Genomic DNA, 16,972 nt, shown 5'->3' with positions numbered 1-16,972 from the left:
GAGCACTGTGGCTTCAAGGGCTACTTACACATGAACAGCCTGGTTGCCCAGGGATGGAATGGCACCGACTGACTTTATCAGATGGCCAACAACATACACAATGGAGAGGTAGATGATCGTCCTGTGAGGAAAGCAAACAGCAGTGACTGGAGGTGCTGGGAGATGTACAAGCTGAAAACAGAGTGTGCCCATGGGCCCTGGCATGGCAGCTCTGCTTGGCTGGCACACAAGAACTGGTTTGTTCTACCAGTGGTACAGTGGGCAGCTGTAATTCCTTTGTGTCAACACTGAGTGCACTAGAAGGAATAGATATGCAAATGGGATCAGATTAAGGAGGGATAGCCCATGCTTTATTTGCAGACATTACTGAACAGAATAAATGAAAAGTGTTCCAGTCTTGTCATGCATGGAAGACTGCAAAGAGAAGAGCACTGTTCAGGCCCAACTCAGTTTCCAGATTACTAATAACTGGCATTTTGTAGGATGTGCATAAGTGGATCCCTTGACTGGAAGGGATATCTAGAGACTGTTGCCCACATTCAACCCACCTAACCAACAAACGTGAATTAGGAGTGTGGTTTCCTCATTGTAAGTCTGTTTTGGGTCCCAAGTATCTCTGAAAGACTGAGCTCATCTATCTGCCTCCCATTGGTGAGGGAGAGGAAGAAATATGAGCAGGATGATCAGACTCTTGAGTGTATTCTATTCCTTCACCACCCTCTAGATTAGGAGAAATCTATGTATTCTTGTGCTGAAGACACATACAGAGGCAAATCAAAGGACTTGTAAGGACAGAAACAGGACAGAAGTCCTATGAGGTTTGAGCATGGAAGAGATCCCTGATGCATTCAAACCCTGGTTGCAACAGCTAATTTAGCAGCACATCAGATCATTCCTAAAAGCCCCTCTAATCTGTTATATTGGCCAAGGTTCAGCTACTACAGTAAAAGCCACTTCCCATTAAATTATAGGGATTACTCCAAGGAAAGTCTCTTGACTAACACATGAGCATTTGTATAAGGATTTACCTTATCACAAAATCGTGCTGCAAGATAAATATCCTCAAAACTAATGAACATTGCTATGTGACCTTAAATAATAAATTTAATGAAGTCCCACTGTTTTTTGTTTGGTTGTTTTTTTTTTTTTCATTCAAATGGACAAGAAAATGACTAAAACTGAGCACAGAACTGACAGCTCCTTAAGAACTTTCTTATGGATAGGCATATGGCAGCTGTTTATTTCCTATAGAGACACCTCTGCCAGACAGGCTTAGTCTTAGAGAGAAAAGTTTAGCTGCACTTCATCACCCTGACAGCCAAGACTTCTCAGACAATGAAAAACAGTGCCAAGCAAAGAAAGTCCTATATCCAGCTGCTCATCACCACTCTGGGGCAGATGTTGGCTCCACAGCTTATCATCAGAAGGGAAGACTGCCTAAGGACTCTTACTCAGGAAGAGTCTACCTGGTTATGTGCTGATGGAAATGATTTGAGAGAACACAGATTAATCAGGCATAAAAGTGGGTGTGCTGATACACTACCTATGCTGTGAGAAGTGTAAGTACATTACAGTTAATGATATCTGAATCTGAGATCTACATGATGACGTTGTTTCCTCACTATCTTTGAATCTTTCTCAGAAGCAGACCTTAGCAAACTGAAGGTTAATTGCCCTACACCTCAGCTTCCTGCAGTCAGGTAGGGAAGGACAGTGGAGGAAAAGGGTTATTGTAACATTTAATTTGTCCCAACTTTGTTGCCTACTGGCCTTTGGGTGTTAGACAAGCACAGAACAGCATGAGCAAACAGATCAGCTCTGTTAAAAGAGAGCTGACCTTCACAAGTGTGTCTCTGCTGCACTCTGAGCTAGCTCAAAACTGGGAGCACACACAGCACTGTCCTTGCATGCTGACTAAATTAGAGAGAGGTCTTCACTTACTTGTATTTGCCCAGCCATGAGTCTGCCATGATGGCTCCAATGACAGGTGTGAAATAACACAACGCAGAGAAGGCATGGTACACAGCAGTGGAGAGATTCTCATCCCAGTGGAAGAAGCTTAAGAAATAGAGTGTCAGGACAGCTAAAAGGAAACAAACAAAAAAAATCATATCAGATAATTAATGTGTATATCTGCAGGTAAGCAGGATCATGGTAGCAAGAAAACTACTGATTTGTCTAGCAACTGAGCAGTGCTGTGTAAAGATTTGTGCTTCCAGACCTGTTCTTCATAATCTCTGACACAGGAGAAGCTAAAATGAGATATATGAGTATCTGACGTCCTTTGCTCATAAACCGTTATGTTTAGCTGAAAAACGTATTTTCTAGCTTATCTTACCCTAACCTGTAGTTCTGTTTATGCACTTTTTCTATTTACAGATTAGGTGCCTCTAAGATTCAATTCCCAAACACACTGATTGCACATCAACTATGAAAGACATCACACAGTAGAAAACCAGGTTTGATATAGAGAATTGTACAATAATTTAGACTGGAAGGTACATTTGGAGCCCTCTAGTCCCAACTTCTTCTCATCTTAGATACAGCAACAATGTTAGGATACACTGTTCATATGTGCATTCCAAAATATCAATTAACTTTGAAAGACAGCTGATACTACACCCAGCACAGCTCAGAAACAACAGTGCAGCTTGTCTAAAGACATCAGGACAGGAAAGTCACAGCCACATACCTCTCATGCCATAGTAGGAGAAGCGCTCGCAGAACTCGTTCACCACAATGAAGGCAATGCTCAGGGGGTAGTTGGAGCCACAGAGTTTCTGTGGAAGACAAACAAGAACATATAAACTGTCAGAGCCTTCACCCCAGCAACAGATTCCCACAGTGTCTGGGTGGTGGAGAGGAGTCCAGTCCAAAAACAGAGTGCCCACAGCTGCTTGACTGGCCTGTGAGCTGGACTCAAAGGAGAGAGTGTACCTCGCAGTACTCTTGCTTTGATTAAGGCTCCCCAGTGAATCAGCCGGGCTGACATGAGCCCAGTAAGGACTGCCATGGGGATTCAGCAGCCCACCATGCTTGGAGCTCCAGGAACTCCACTGGAAGGGTGCTACCAACTCTCAACTGCAATGCTAAAATGTCACTGATACCAAAAAAACCACCTTTGGATGCCTTTTCTTCTGCACTCCACATAAAGCTAGCACCCTGCCCCAAAACTGCTCCCTCTTCTAGTACCAGATCAGACCTTGCCTCAGAAACTGGGAGACCCCAGGGATCTGCTGTCTGCTTCTGTGTGTAAAGCTGCTCCCTCTCTCAATCTCTGCTCCTCACTTGTGCTGAGCTGTGCCACCACTCACTGAAGCAGAGCATCAGCTCTCTGTCTGACACTCCCTCAGGCATGGCATCCATTTCATATTTCAATATTGCTGGCACAGCTATGGATAATTCAATTTATTAATCAGAACTTTAAAAAAAAGCCAGTGATGAGACTGTCAAACCTGTCTAAGTGTGGCCACTCTTTCCCTGAGCCTGACTTTACTGCAGCTAACATCATCACTTCCCAAGTGAAATACAAAGCATTAAACAGATGAGTCTTGGCATGACCCTGTGTGGGCCTCTGTCCCTCTTGCTACCCCACCGTGGTTTGAGCTAAGCAGCTTTCAGATTCCAGCTGCTTAGTGGCTCCACTGCCTCACAACAGGAAAGCAGGTTTGCACAGCACTGCCCAGCCTCTGCCAATTAGCAGGAGAGGGGCTGGCCATGGATTTGGTGAGGAAATCTGGGGGGAGTGTGATATTAACAGATGCAACTATATTTATAGATTTAAACAGCCATGGTATGGGCCAGTGAAGTGAGATGAACTATTCACATCCATTTCTGTGCCTCATGTCAGAAATAATGAATTCCTGTATTTCTTCCCAGAGTCCCAAATGCAAATAAAGTACCAAAATATATGTGTTTATTCAGGTTTATTTTACTACCAAGAGACCTAAGCTTATTTGGATTCCCAAAGCAATGGCATCAAGTTTAGAAGAGTACAGTTTAATAACACTGTCTTCCTCAACATTATGAAAGAGCAACAAAACAGACAGAAAATCAAAACTCCACAACTCCCACCTCCCCCCTACTTTCCATTACTTAATCCTCTAAAGACAAATATTTTTGTCCATTTTTATATATAATATATATATTTTTCTCACCAAAGGGCTGTCTTTTTATAAGAAACCCTTAACCATGTTACTTTACTAGAGTAAATACATAATTATCCATTTTATTTATGATTTACTCTGAAACCATTGTGCTCAGCAATATGGCTTGTAAGAAAGAGTGGGCTCCCTTGGAAACTGCACTGGGGCCTCCTGCTTTTAGACTAGTCTAAAAATGGTGGCATATATAAGCTGTAAATGCACAAACACACAGCCATATGCACACACAGAATATTTTTCTCCAACAAGCTTTTCATAATAGAAGAAAATCCCTAAGAGGCAGATTATATTTCATGTTTGTGCTGGGAGGCATTTTATGAAATTGGAAGTAAAATTGTACAACAGGGATTTTTTTCTTCCTCTCCTTCCCAGACCTTACTATACATACTCATGGCATTTAATAACATTTGGTGGAGGTACAGAGAGTGACTGTCCAAACCAGGTGGACAGGTGGCAGGAGCACTGCTGCCTGAACTCACCCCTCCACACCCAGTGCACAAGTTCAAGTGGATTTATTTGCACCGGTTTAAGGTGCAGTGACTCATTTCAGCCACTCCTGCTCTGGAATGGGCACCTCCTACAGACGAGAAGGAAAGGAGAGCAGGGGGCAGTGACTTCCCAGCTAAACCTTCCCAAGCGCCTGAGCCACCACCCGGAGTAAGTGCTTACAAACACAGAGCAACGACTTACAAACAGGGGTGCTTCCATCTGGCTTGTGTGTCATGAGATGGCATCAGCACGTGCAGAAACCCTCATGTATTGTCTCCACTGTATCACTGACCTGCCTGTGGCCTGCCTGGACATCCAAAAGTGGGAAGCTTTCATCCATGTGGAGAGCCAGATGCGGTTTGCTCGCTTTCGCGGAGGAGGACCGTGCTCAGCAAACAGCCCCAGCAAAAGCAAGGAGGTCAAGCCTGGATTCATGAACACACAGATAGTCTGCAGTGCTTAGCTTCCACAGCAAGCCTGGGATCTGTGGGATTATGGATCTCTTAAAGATACTGTGGAAGTTGATAGACCGTGTCTTTGGAAAAAAGATAGTTCATTTAAAGTACCCACTACAGGAGACATTTGTTTTCAGCTCTCCTTCTTGCTGACTAATGGCAAAACAGGATAAAGATTAATATTTCCCAGGAGCTCTGGATATCCAATAGTTAATGTCTGCACAGTAATTAAAATTGAGTTAAATAGTTGGTTTGCTAATGACATGACTGTGAGTTTTAAGATCAAGTATTACATATTATCCTGCAAGTCAAAGCAGCTACAACCTAAGCCAAATTCTTCCTGAATGCTATGCAGTGAACAGTTTTTAGGGGTCAAGCACTCAACAAGAATTAGCCTGAAAACCTGCACAAACATCAAAGCTGCAAGGCAGCAACACATGCACCTGACTCAGGCTTTAAATCAGAGGCAAAAATGTAAACTCATGGTTCTGGCACTGCAGTTGGTCTCTGTAACACTCACCAGTGGCCTGTCCTCAATCCCTGTCCTTCCTTCTGCTTTTCAGCATCTGGGTACCCTTCCCTGGTGGGTTTCATCAAACTAAACAGAGTTCAGCTCCCTCCCTCCTTTGCACAACAGCCCCATCCACTTCAGAGATCTAAGTTCTTTCCCACAAGGAAAGTAGTGTTCAGGGAAAAGGCAATAAAAACCCTTACCCTTTTCCCCAAACATTCAGACAGTTTGTGCTTTCCCTTTAAGCTGCACTTTCTTAACTTAATCAGGTTAGTGGAGAGATTTTTGCCTTGAGTTGTTAAGGCTTATTTCAACCCTCTGCAAGAAAGGGTGTTTGTCTGTAGCCAGAGCACAACAGAGGAGAGAACAGAGAGATCTTGCAATGTTTAAAACAAGCTGAGCAGAAAGCAAAGCAAAGGAAACCAGCAGTAACACTTACCGGAGATTTTTTCTGAAGAGGGAAATCTCCTTTGGGGGGATCATCTCCTGCAGAAATAAAAGTGAACAAAGTTTCCTTGGATTCGTTTCTCTGAAAAGCGTTCATCTCCCCTCTCGCCTTGTCTCCCACCATGCTATGTGGCTGTGGTGAGTTGACTGGGAAGATTTCCAACCTCAGGCACGAAGTTTGATTCAGTTTGAGTTAACCCTAATTGAGCACATTTGTGCAGCCAGGGCAGAAAGGGGAGGGAGATGCTACCAGGAAAGACAGCTCCAGAGTTCAAGAGAAGTCAGGGAACACAGCCTAAACCAGTCACAGGTTGGGGCTGTCAGCACTTTGTGGCACAGACCTCCCTGTTGTTTGGCATGCCCCCAGCTATTTTACGTGCACCAGCCCAGCACGGTCCTGGATGCTGCACAGATGTGAGCTGAATAAAATCCCAGGTCCCAGATACACCTACTGCCTGTGGATTTAGGAGCAGAGCGTGCATCTCCCTCCCCGTGTGGTAATGATAGGTTTACTCTGCAGGGATCTCATTTCACTGGAAAGCCACACGTTCCAAGACATAACTACTAAAATGTTCATCACACCAAACCCTTGGACACTGGATGTCACAGATGCCTGCACTGTGTTAAATCATTTCTTTGCTACTGCAGGAGTGAAGTGACCCAGGGTTCATTCCCACAGAAATTCCCTAGAATGACCTTGCCTTTTCCCATGGGACAGTTCAATCAAGCGGGCACAGCCAGCAGCCAGAAGCAGCCCCAACACCTCTCTCTCGCTTTCTATTATCCAGAGAACCACTTTGGGGCTCCATATGTGACAAATGCAGCCCATCTGTGCTGGGAGTCCCTGGGTTCCCCCTGCAGCCATGTGGGCTCAGCTCCCTGCAGGTACACAGTTGTTCCTCCTTCCATGCCCTTCCCATGGCAATAGTGGAGCTGTTCATCTGCATTCTTCCAGTGCCAGTTGCAACTCCAGAGCAAAACTCACAACCTTCCATAAACTATCCTCTGTGCTTGTGGCTCTGCTGTATCCTCAGCACAGTGCAGAGGTTTCTTCTTCCTCTTACACTTGGCTTCTTTAAAAGGCAAATGTTCAAAGAATTTTCCCAAATATTTCTCCCTTCTCTTCTCAGGAATGCACAGACCACACCCAGAATCCACAGCTGGTACAAGGAGTCTCCATAAACTCATCCTTAGTGCAAGTACTGAGTTGCTGATAGTGTTTGGTTATCACAAGAACCAGGTTTGCAGCTGATGAACCAGGAAAGAGGACTTGGTCACACCACAGATCCTTAATCTGGTTTCAGTTTTTGTTAACAAGACGTAGAGAACACTTACACAAGAGAATCAGATGTGATGGACTGCACAGAAGTATAATTACTATCCATTGTGTCCTCTGGCATTGCTGCTTCTGAAAATCCCCAGAGATTCCATCTCACTCCTGCTAACTGGGCAGCTAAACATGGGGCCAGCTGGGCAGCTGACTTGGAGGCCAAACTTCAGATGGTGCCAGAAAGCTCTACCCCTTCCTTGTTTCTTTTTTCTTCTACAGCAGTGGCAAAACAAGAGTTTGGTACCTCCTCTGGTACTGCCCCAAACCAGCTCCTTGTCTTCAGCCCTCTCAGTGACCTGCACACATGCACAGCCTTGCTTTTCACCGGGGTGCAGCCTCCAGGGTTTATCAAGCCCTTTTCATGGGCATGAGTGCTCAAAAGCAGACCCAGATGGGGGCAGAACAGGTCTTGTTCACATGGGTTCTGTCCCTACACACCAGGTTGGCACCTGCTCGAGTCCTGCAAGTCTGACCCCGTGCTAGAGGCAGCAGAAATATTTCTGAGTCCTCTGCTGGCATCTCATGGCCCAGGTATTTCTCTACAGCTCCCAGTAGAAACCTGCTGTATTCTGCCATACACAGGCAAGCAGAGCAAACACAGCAGCAGAGTTACTAAAGGAATAATAAAAAAGGAAGGCAGGAAAGGGTTCACCATCCCTTGCACAGTGCTTCCATGCTGCTGTAGTGTGATGCCTTAACATTTTCAGCCTCCTGCAGCTATATTTCCTCTGTGTATATACAGCCCTGTGCGTCACATAAGCTAAATGATTATTTTTTTTAATGCTAGCATGAAAAAACCCTATCAGTCAGTAGGATTAACATACTACTTGTCTAATACACTGCAGAGCTGTTTAGGCCACTAGCTGCCAGAAGGTCTTCTCAGACAGAAAGGAAGAAAAGGAATTTAAATGTCTGGCAATAAATGGTAACTTGTAGCAAACAGTAAAAACAAGTTTAGGAGAATAAAATTGCAGGCACCTCAGATACAAATACAGAATGATACTTGATAGAAGGAGACCTGTGCGACTGGACTGAAAATCAGGAAGGAATTGTACCACAAATGGAAATAAGGTGGCATTTCTGAAAACAGGTATAGACAAACAGATCAAACAGAGTGGTAGAAGTGTGTCTGCAAAGCTAAGGCACAAAATGAACCACAGCTAGCAAGGAGACATAAAAGGCAATAAGAAAAGGTGTTAGAAATGCTGTCAATATTGGAGAAAGAGGAAGGAAAATGAAAAGCTGTTATTTAAACCAGAAAACAATCATCCAGAGAAGCCAGGAAACTTGTGTCCTTTTTGTTATTTTTACTAAAAAATAAATTGCAACAAGGTATGCAACACCTTTGAAATGAACCAGTAGGAGTATGTGTGAAATGAGACAAAAACTGCTTAAATAATATTTGGATATCTCAAATGTGCTCAGATCATCAAAGCCTGATGAAATTCACCTTCAAGTGCTGAATACCACATTGAGCCACTTTCCTTGTGGAAGGCAAAAGCAAAACAAGCATCACCACTGCCTTTAAAAAGCCAATGTTCCTCCAGGAGTGTTCCTCCATAACAAGAGAGATACTTGATCAGATAATCCCTTCTAAGCACCAAAAGGAGAATAAGGATTACAAAACAGCCATTTCAGGTTGGAAAAAAACGCTCTCAAACCAGACTGTTTTATTCTTTGTTAAGTGAAGTAACAGCTAGAGCAGCTCTGTATGTGATATATCCTAACTCTGGTGCCTCTGATCTCTCACAAGGAAATAGGGTTCATATGAAATGCTCATAATAGTGGACAACTGGGAAATCCCTCTAAGAGTATCAATGATTTTCCATCACATTAGGAAAGCATGAAACATGCAGGTCCTCAGCTTTTCCATGAGCAAAGAAAACTTCAGCACAGCCAGCATGGTGCTCTTGTTTGTACTCAAAACCAGGGTGAAGAAGCCGGGGAGACAACTGGGTATGAACCCAAAATGGTGTTGCAAAATGGAAGAAACCATTTTACAACTCTGGAATGAAAGCAATGAAATTTGGGAAAGAAGAATACCAAATGCCACTCCTTTCCATTGACAGGAAAAACAGCCAGAGAGAGAACCATAATCCATTTTTGTTGAGGACAAGATGAGAGAAATAACTGATTTTTTTTAGTAAAGAATATTTGGGGCTCCTTTTTCCAATTTCCCTCTCAGTGAGGACAGATGAGCATTGGAACAGAGATGGTGTGGCGATGTCTGTTACATAAGAATGCATTAGGGACTACATAAATATCAGGTCCTGTTCCAGAGCAGGCATATAGAAGAGGTGCCTTCCTGAGTTTCTGTAAAAATCTTGTGCCAAACTACTTCACCTGGTAAGTGTGAAAGCAAGGACTACTTTCTGTACAATTTCCTCATTTTTGAATTATCCCTTATGCAACTGGGGAGTCTGTAGGATGATTCATGTTTACATGTTATATTCAGCTACCAGATGCCTTGCATAGCCAGAAGTTCCCATTAATACATTTTGCTATGACTTTCAGTTCATAATTTAATTTTTTTCTGGTTCCCAAATCCTCAGAAAGAGAATCTGCATTTTCACGTTGCTTTTATAATCCTCACATTCTCACTGCTCCCTGCTGCAGTACTGTGCACCTTAATCTGTTTATACTCAACTAATCTCTTCATTTTTACCTGCATTCATCTCATCCCTTAGGATGAGAGGTACAATCCCTTCCTAATTTTCAGCTCAGCCACACTTGTCTTTTCATAATGAGTCTTATTGTTAATTCATATACACTGGCCATACTTTTATAGCCCTTTTGCCATATTTGTATTTCTCTCCTCTTTCTCTGTTTCTGAGATCAGGTTTTAAGAAACTAGATGAATATGTGGCAGCAACACTTTGGGCTTAATGACCAGACCCTGGAAGGACATGATAACCTCTGGACGTCTTTTCTGGCTTATTTTCTCCAATTCTTTGATCACAAGAAAGAGCAGGGCTTAACTGATTTATCCAGATCAAGAGTGGTTTCCATTGCCTGCAGACTTCTCCCAAACTTCAAAGAAATTTAAGAAAATGATGTATCAAATCATTTGAACAACCAGGAAAATATGCCAGAAGCCTTCAAACCCACATCTCTCCTCTATTCACCAGCCATTACAGACTTAAAATTGTGAAGGCATTTAGATCAATACCACTAACAATATCCAGTACCTAATCTGCATTTAAGAACCTGTCATCTGGCCACAAGTCAACCTGTAACAATCAGAGAAACTTCTCATCCCTCCTCATTCCTTTTTGCCCTCAGTTTCTCCTACTATCAGCAAGAAGAAATCTTTAAACACTTCCTCACCAGCTTGGGCTTCCTTTGCAGGCTGTGGTGTGCAGTCCCCCTCTGCCATTCCGTGCCTTGGACGTGCCCAGCTCTGCTGAAGATGAACCTCGTTAAGCAATCCCGGCTCCCTTTCACTCTGCTGTTAATGTTTCACTTCTCAACAGCAGTCCTTTGGCCACCACTAAAATAGTTAAACTTCCATTTATTTCTGATCTGAAGTCCTCTCTGCTCAGCTCTCAAATGTCATAGGGAATCTGCCTTTCTTGAATACAGCCTCTGAGGCTGCATGGCACCTTTCATGGATGTTCACGATCAATCACTCCACAGTGCAGCTACACTATCTTTCAATAAAATTACTACTTCTGGTTGAGGATAGGGACTGGCTCTGTGACTAGATAGGATCTACAGCTGCCCATAAATCCAAATTTTTGACACGGTACACCAGCAACAGTGTTGGTCTTAACTATACATGTCTTTCACTATCATAGAATCACAGAACAGTTAGGGCTGGAGGGGACTTTCAAAGTCCATCCTTTCCAACTCCTCTGCAATAAGCAGGGATATCTTGAACTAGATCAGGTTTCTCAGAGTCCTGTCAAACCTGATTGTGAATGTTTCCAGGGATGGGGCACCTAGTGAGAAGATAATGGTTTTGAGAAGACACGGGATTTCACCAACCTTTGACAGTCCGGCTTCAGTTCCCAGTTCTTCACATATCACACAGGAAAGCAGGTATAACATTGACAGATATAACATTGTCCCTCCAGACCCTTTTTCACCTTCAAGCCATGAGCTGCCTGAAGGAGAATCAATAATTTTTCAACTGCACTTCCACTTTTTACTCCTTTCTGCTTTCCCCCGTAACTGCCTGTAAACTGCTGTGACTTTCTTTCAGAGAGGCTTTAGGGAAACTCTTCTGCAGGGGAAAACCCCAGATATTTTCTGCAAACACAGAAGTAGTTTAGAGTGAGTTCAGCAATAGAGTATAATGGGGTCTCCACTACCCAACAGCATGGCCCTGAAGCCATCTGCATCCTTCACCTTTTTATTGCAGTCAAGTCCCACCTGCTTCAAGGTTCTGTATCTATCATCATCACCTCAAGATAAAGTCTAGGCTACAAACAGGCTGTCAGATCCTGATGAGCTCTGCTATTAGCTGGACATAGGATGACCAGTGGGATTGGGCAGGAGGACTAGAAAGATGCACTAGGGAAACACTGAGAGACACCTGAATTTAAGAGAGGAAAGAAGCACACAACAATAGCTACAATGTGCGATAGTGAGAAGCCTAAGCTGATCACAATCAAACTCCAAAATGAAATGAGGAATAAATTCCTACATATGATTATTCATTTGATAGAGCAACAAGGGATGCAAAGCCTGAAGTAAAAGATGAAGAACAGCATGAAAAACTCATAAAAAGATGATGGCAAATCGTGAGGGGCTTGTGAAAGGAGGACTGAAGCAAAAGTTTAATAATGGCTAAAAAAGAGCAGGCTGTGCACAGAAGAGATATTAAAGAAAAGATATATGGTAAGAAGAATTTAAATCTATAATGTAGGAAGTATGGCCAGGATCCAGGGAGTATTATTCATATTATAAGAAGATACAGCATAGATAAGTACAAAGCACAGCATGGCAAAGCCAGCAGCATGAGACTCTGGGCAAGCACTGTGAAAAACAAGCAGAAAAGACATATGAGCACTACAGGCCAGACAATGCAACAGAGAAGAAAAGCTGGAGGGAGAATAGTTTTTGGGAAAAATAAAAGGCTTCACTTGGTAATGCTTGTGACTTTTGTGACTTATATTAGAAGATTTGGGCAGGGAGAGACGAGGAACACATGAGGAAGGGCTTTTATTTCTGAACAATTATTTAAGAGGCTATTGTAGCAAGGAAAAATTAGGATTTTTCTCTTCATTGAAGGGAATGTTCAAGCAAAACACATGAGAGCATGAGAGAGCTTAGGCAGGAAATGAAGAAAACAGCACAAACAAAATACAACCATGAATTTAAATTACTTTCTAGGCTCTCAAGTTGAGAGTATCACAAAACCACTGAAAAAAAAATGGAAGTTGGTTCCAGAATAAGACTTGTGGTCTTTCAGAACAGACCATTGATTAACAGCAAGTGAATACCAAGGAAAGCCATATATTGCATAGAAAATCAGGGATAATATAACTGTTCAGGCTGTCAGTAAGGAAATGGGCTATGGGACCTCTTAAATTATTTTCCAAGTATTTTCCCCTCCACTTCTAAGACGTACTTGTTGCTATGGTATAAGGTACCATGCACTGACTGGTAGCACTGGTTTCAATAAGTTCAAGACAGAGAAAATGTACATACAGGTGCTCCACGCAATGGAACATGTCCAGTCCCTGGGATGTTTCTATGCTCTGCCCTTCATGATAGTCCTTTGTTGCTCCTTTATAGAAATTTCAGGCATTTTAGCAATGCTGTCCACTGCTTAGAGACAGTTCCTAGTTGAAACAGTAGCTCCTTTTAATGTTCATATAGGTATGTAAAGTCAGCAACAGAGAGAGTGCTCTGGAAAAACACAAATGCAAAAAAGGAGAGCCAAGATAGGTGTGCAAGTGCATGTGAGCTCCATTGCTAACTCAGTGCTGTTTGTCTCTCTTGGGTGCAAGTGATGAATTCTGACTGTCACAAGGTGTGATGATCTCTTGGGCACCCAGTGCCCCACCTGTTGGTACTGAGATACCTGTCTGTCTCACACTCAGCTCAGGCTCTCTGTTCAAAACTTCTGAATATCAGAGAGAGCCAGGAAACAGAAAAATCCAAACATTTACCCAGTCCACTTGCCTGGAGCTGAAGCTGGCTCATCCCCTTCCTGGTGTGGGAGGTGCTTCCCTGCAGCTGGAAGAAAGATGTATGTGGTGAGGCAGCACTTTGGAAAACACCTGAGGACCATTTGGTGTCCCAAGAACATTTTCTCCCTGGTGGTTTCAGAAGCAGAATCTCACATGGTGCCTTTCAGCAGCAGATATCTCAGAGCATCTCACTGAGCAGATAGCAGTACCTCCATTTCAAAAAGGAGTAAAAGAAGGAAGAAACATCCTGCTGAAGGTAGACTCCTCTAAAACCTCTTGCATGGCAGCCCAGCAGTCTCTCTGTTAAGCTGCCCCGCCTGCAGCATTATCAGAACAAGTGAGAAACAGCAACTGATTTATTGTGCCATAGGCTCTGAGGGACAGCTCAGCCACTGAAGGCATCACAGCCTGCAGCAGCCTGGGTCTGGAGGAATGCTGAAAGAGTTGCATCCAGTGTCCCAGCCACCCCGTGGGTGCATTGCCAGTGCTCACTTCCAGCCTCTGGGACAAAAACTGCCTTGGGAATTTCTCTTTCTGCACTGATCTCTCAGCTGACCAGTAGCTCTCTTCTGGTGGTATGTCCCACTCCCTCTCCCACCCTGCTCCTGAGTAAAATGCTGCTTTTACTGGCTTCAGTGAGGCAGTTGGTACTGAGAAACCAGAAATCCTGTAACCACTTTGTCCTCACAGCCTGCTCACAGGGATGCCTGGAACTGAGTGGGGGTGTCTGTTGGGCAGTGAAGGAGGGGATGCAGGATGTGACAGCAGGACCCTGGAGTTTGGTTCTGATACATCGCTTGTCAGTCCCTTGAGCACTTATTTCAAGTTTCCTAACCTTAACTGCACTTCCTATGAAAGAAACATCAAGCAGCATAATCTCCTGTACATCTGGGCAAGTGGTTTCATTCATTAATCTGGCTACTGGACTAAGAAAATCTCAGAGAAGGCAGGAATTCCAGTTTTTCCAAATTTTTTTCCATAGACTCACAGTAAACAGCCTGTTTGTTGTTCTCTGCAAGTTTTCCTGTGTCAGGAGACATAATGCACTGCACAATTTCAAATCTTTGCCCTCACAGAGAGGGTATTCTCACCATAACCCAGCACACGGCTGATTTTTTAGCTGTGGTTTAAGTCAGATTGCAATTGTGTAATCAGTATTTCATCAAGGCAAGCTGCCAGGGACAGAGAAGATGTAAATCCCAAAAATATATCTGTTCTGATGAAAAAACCTTCCTGATCTAATCCACAGAGATCTCAGCTCTCTGACAGCGGCCCCTCCCAGATGCAAGCACTGACAGATATGATATGACCTTCTGCATTCTGGGGTCTGTCATTTCCACTGAGATGTTAATCAGATCCTCCCCAGCCAGCTTCCTCTACCACCACACCAAGGGCCAGGCAGATTAGAGGCTCGTCCAAGATTCATTAACTCTGGTTCCCTGCATTTTCATAATGAGCTTGCAGTGCCATCCATTCTTTTCAGCCTCCCCCGGCAGTGACCAGGGGGATCAATTTGCTAACACAGTGAGTGGGAACAGCTCTCACCAGCTCCAGGGGAAAGCAGAGTCATGTGGGTTTTCCCTGCATCAGGTCCCAGAGGAACTGGCACAGAATTGGAGATATTTTTGCTTTTTTTAATGTTGATCTAACCATAGGGTCTCCAGGGACCCTAACACTTTGTAGCACAATTCTTTTTGTTCTGGCCATCCTGTGCCCAGGGAAGTCTGTTCTCCACTGGCACTCATGACAAATCCCTCAGAGTCTGGCAGGGATAAGGGCTATATTCTTATAGAAGGAAGAATTAATCTGTGACTCTTCATCCTTATGCTAACTCCCCCCCAAAAAAGTCCTTTTTTCCTAGGAGATGAGTGGCATCTGATCCACTTGACATCAGTGGGACCAGGAGTGCTCAGCCTTCCCTTGATGCCACCCCAGAGCACATGTTGTCTTCCTCCTGCTCAACCATCTTTCTCCCAAGTCTCCACTCTCATTACCTTAACTGGAGCACATCTTCTGGCTGTGACTGAATACTGAATTAGGCATTTGCTTTATTCCTCCTCCTCCTCTACTCCCAGCCTGTCTCCTTCCTCCTGGGATCTTGCCCACCGCACAACAGCTGAGTTCTGCATCACACACCTGCAAACACTCTGTGTGCTTCTCTTGTGCAAAGAGAAACCCTGGAAAAGGAAATGGTTTTTCCATGGGCACACAAAACCCACTCTGGTGCTCTCCAGCTTGTGGCCACCCACAGAGCAGTGCTGAATGCACTGGGCAGCAGCATGGCACATACCCAAGCAGCAGGCAATGGTGTATATGAATACATGCACTGCAGTCTCACCTGTGGTGTGTGACAAGTGGGGATGGTGTTTCCACCCCAGCTGGTGCACAGGGGTGCTGGGGATCTGGGGATACACTGGGACAGGCTTTGCACCCCCTTTCCACCTCCTGTGCCCACAGCTGCCTTTGCTGTCTGGCATTCAGTCTTTACATGTCTCTGAGTACTCCTTAATAAATAGAGGAGACCACATTGTCAGAGAAATCCATTAGTGACAACATTCAATAACTCTGATAAATCCATGCCAAAAAATGCAAACACCTTTTCCACAACCTCCAGCTACGCCTATGCAACATGAGAAGGTCTAGCCATGCCAGTCCTTTAAGATGCAGACAGCCACTTGAGTGAATTGAATACATTCAATTGACTTCAAAGAACCTTTGAGTGCTCAGCAACTTGCAAGAGATTTGTTTATAGAAATAATCACTTTCAGAAGAAAATAGTACATGGCACTTTTTCCTCTATCTCCCATTCAGTTTTACCTCTAACAATAAATCACAAGAGACTCAACATGGAATGGATTGGCATTGTATTCACCTAGAAATATTTATTTCCTGTATAAACTCAGATTAATATTAATTCTCTTCAAGATAAAGGCAGCTAGAAATAATTTGAGGGCATAAAACCAGTTTTCAGCATTCCTGACACTTCCCATTGTTAACAAACAGATGATCTTATAATGGTAAAGTCAGAGGAATAATTCCTCTCTTGTACAAGGTCTGATTGACTAGACATGACAGATGGTGTTTTTATTACTTTCTGTTCTAAAAGAGGCCTCATCTAATGCAGTCCAAGCTGTGTTACGAGTCTTAACCTCCCAGATAAGCAAACGCTGTTTCATCAGGTTAATGGATCCTTACTTGATTCAGGAAGGCAATTTTCCTTAAAGTTATTCTAATCAAGTACTCAGAGCCCAAATTGTCCTGCCTGATTGACTGCCAGCAATGGGTAAATCTCTCTACTAAGAACCATATTTATTTTCAAAGAGGGAAAGCAAGTTATTATTATTATTATTACAGAACCAATTCTATCCTGTATTCAGGGGCTTCTCCTATACTGGCTTTTACTGCAGTTGCAGAATTAAAGAAAACAGTATAGTCAA

At 43.6% G+C, this 16,972-nt stretch overlaps 1 protein-coding gene across 3 annotated transcripts in view; it reads right to left on the bottom strand.

Annotated features, from left to right (window-relative positions):
• SLC15A2 (solute carrier family 15 member 2) overlaps positions 1–10,779 on the bottom strand; it is a 45,488-nt gene extending 34,709 nt beyond the window's left edge. Inside the window, exons 1-5 of one of the 3 annotated variants that reach the window (XM_059476387.1) lie at positions 10,723–10,779; positions 6,058–6,104; positions 2,693–2,780; positions 1,942–2,083; positions 29–121 (exon numbers count right to left, since the gene is read on the bottom strand). In XM_059476387.1, coding sequence (XP_059332370.1) covers positions 29–121; positions 1,942–2,083; positions 2,693–2,780; positions 6,058–6,104; positions 10,723–10,771 — 419 coding nt within the window. In that variant the 5' untranslated portion in view covers positions 10,772–10,779. Of the gene's footprint in view, positions 1–28; positions 122–1,941; positions 2,084–2,692; positions 2,781–6,057; positions 6,236–10,722 lie in introns of those variants that run through there. The other 2 variants (XM_059476388.1, XM_059476386.1) reach the window with 2 other exon arrangements.
• Between the last annotated feature and the right edge of the window lie 6,193 nt (positions 10,780–16,972).

This window comes from Ammospiza nelsoni, chromosome 7 (genome assembly GCF_027579445.1).
Source record: "Ammospiza nelsoni isolate bAmmNel1 chromosome 7, bAmmNel1.pri, whole genome shotgun sequence".
In the NCBI taxonomy this organism is placed as follows: domain Eukaryota; kingdom Metazoa; phylum Chordata; class Aves; order Passeriformes; family Passerellidae; genus Ammospiza; species Ammospiza nelsoni.
Note: the sequence above shows the minus strand (reverse complement) of the source record. Positions and strands in the feature narration are given on the sequence as shown.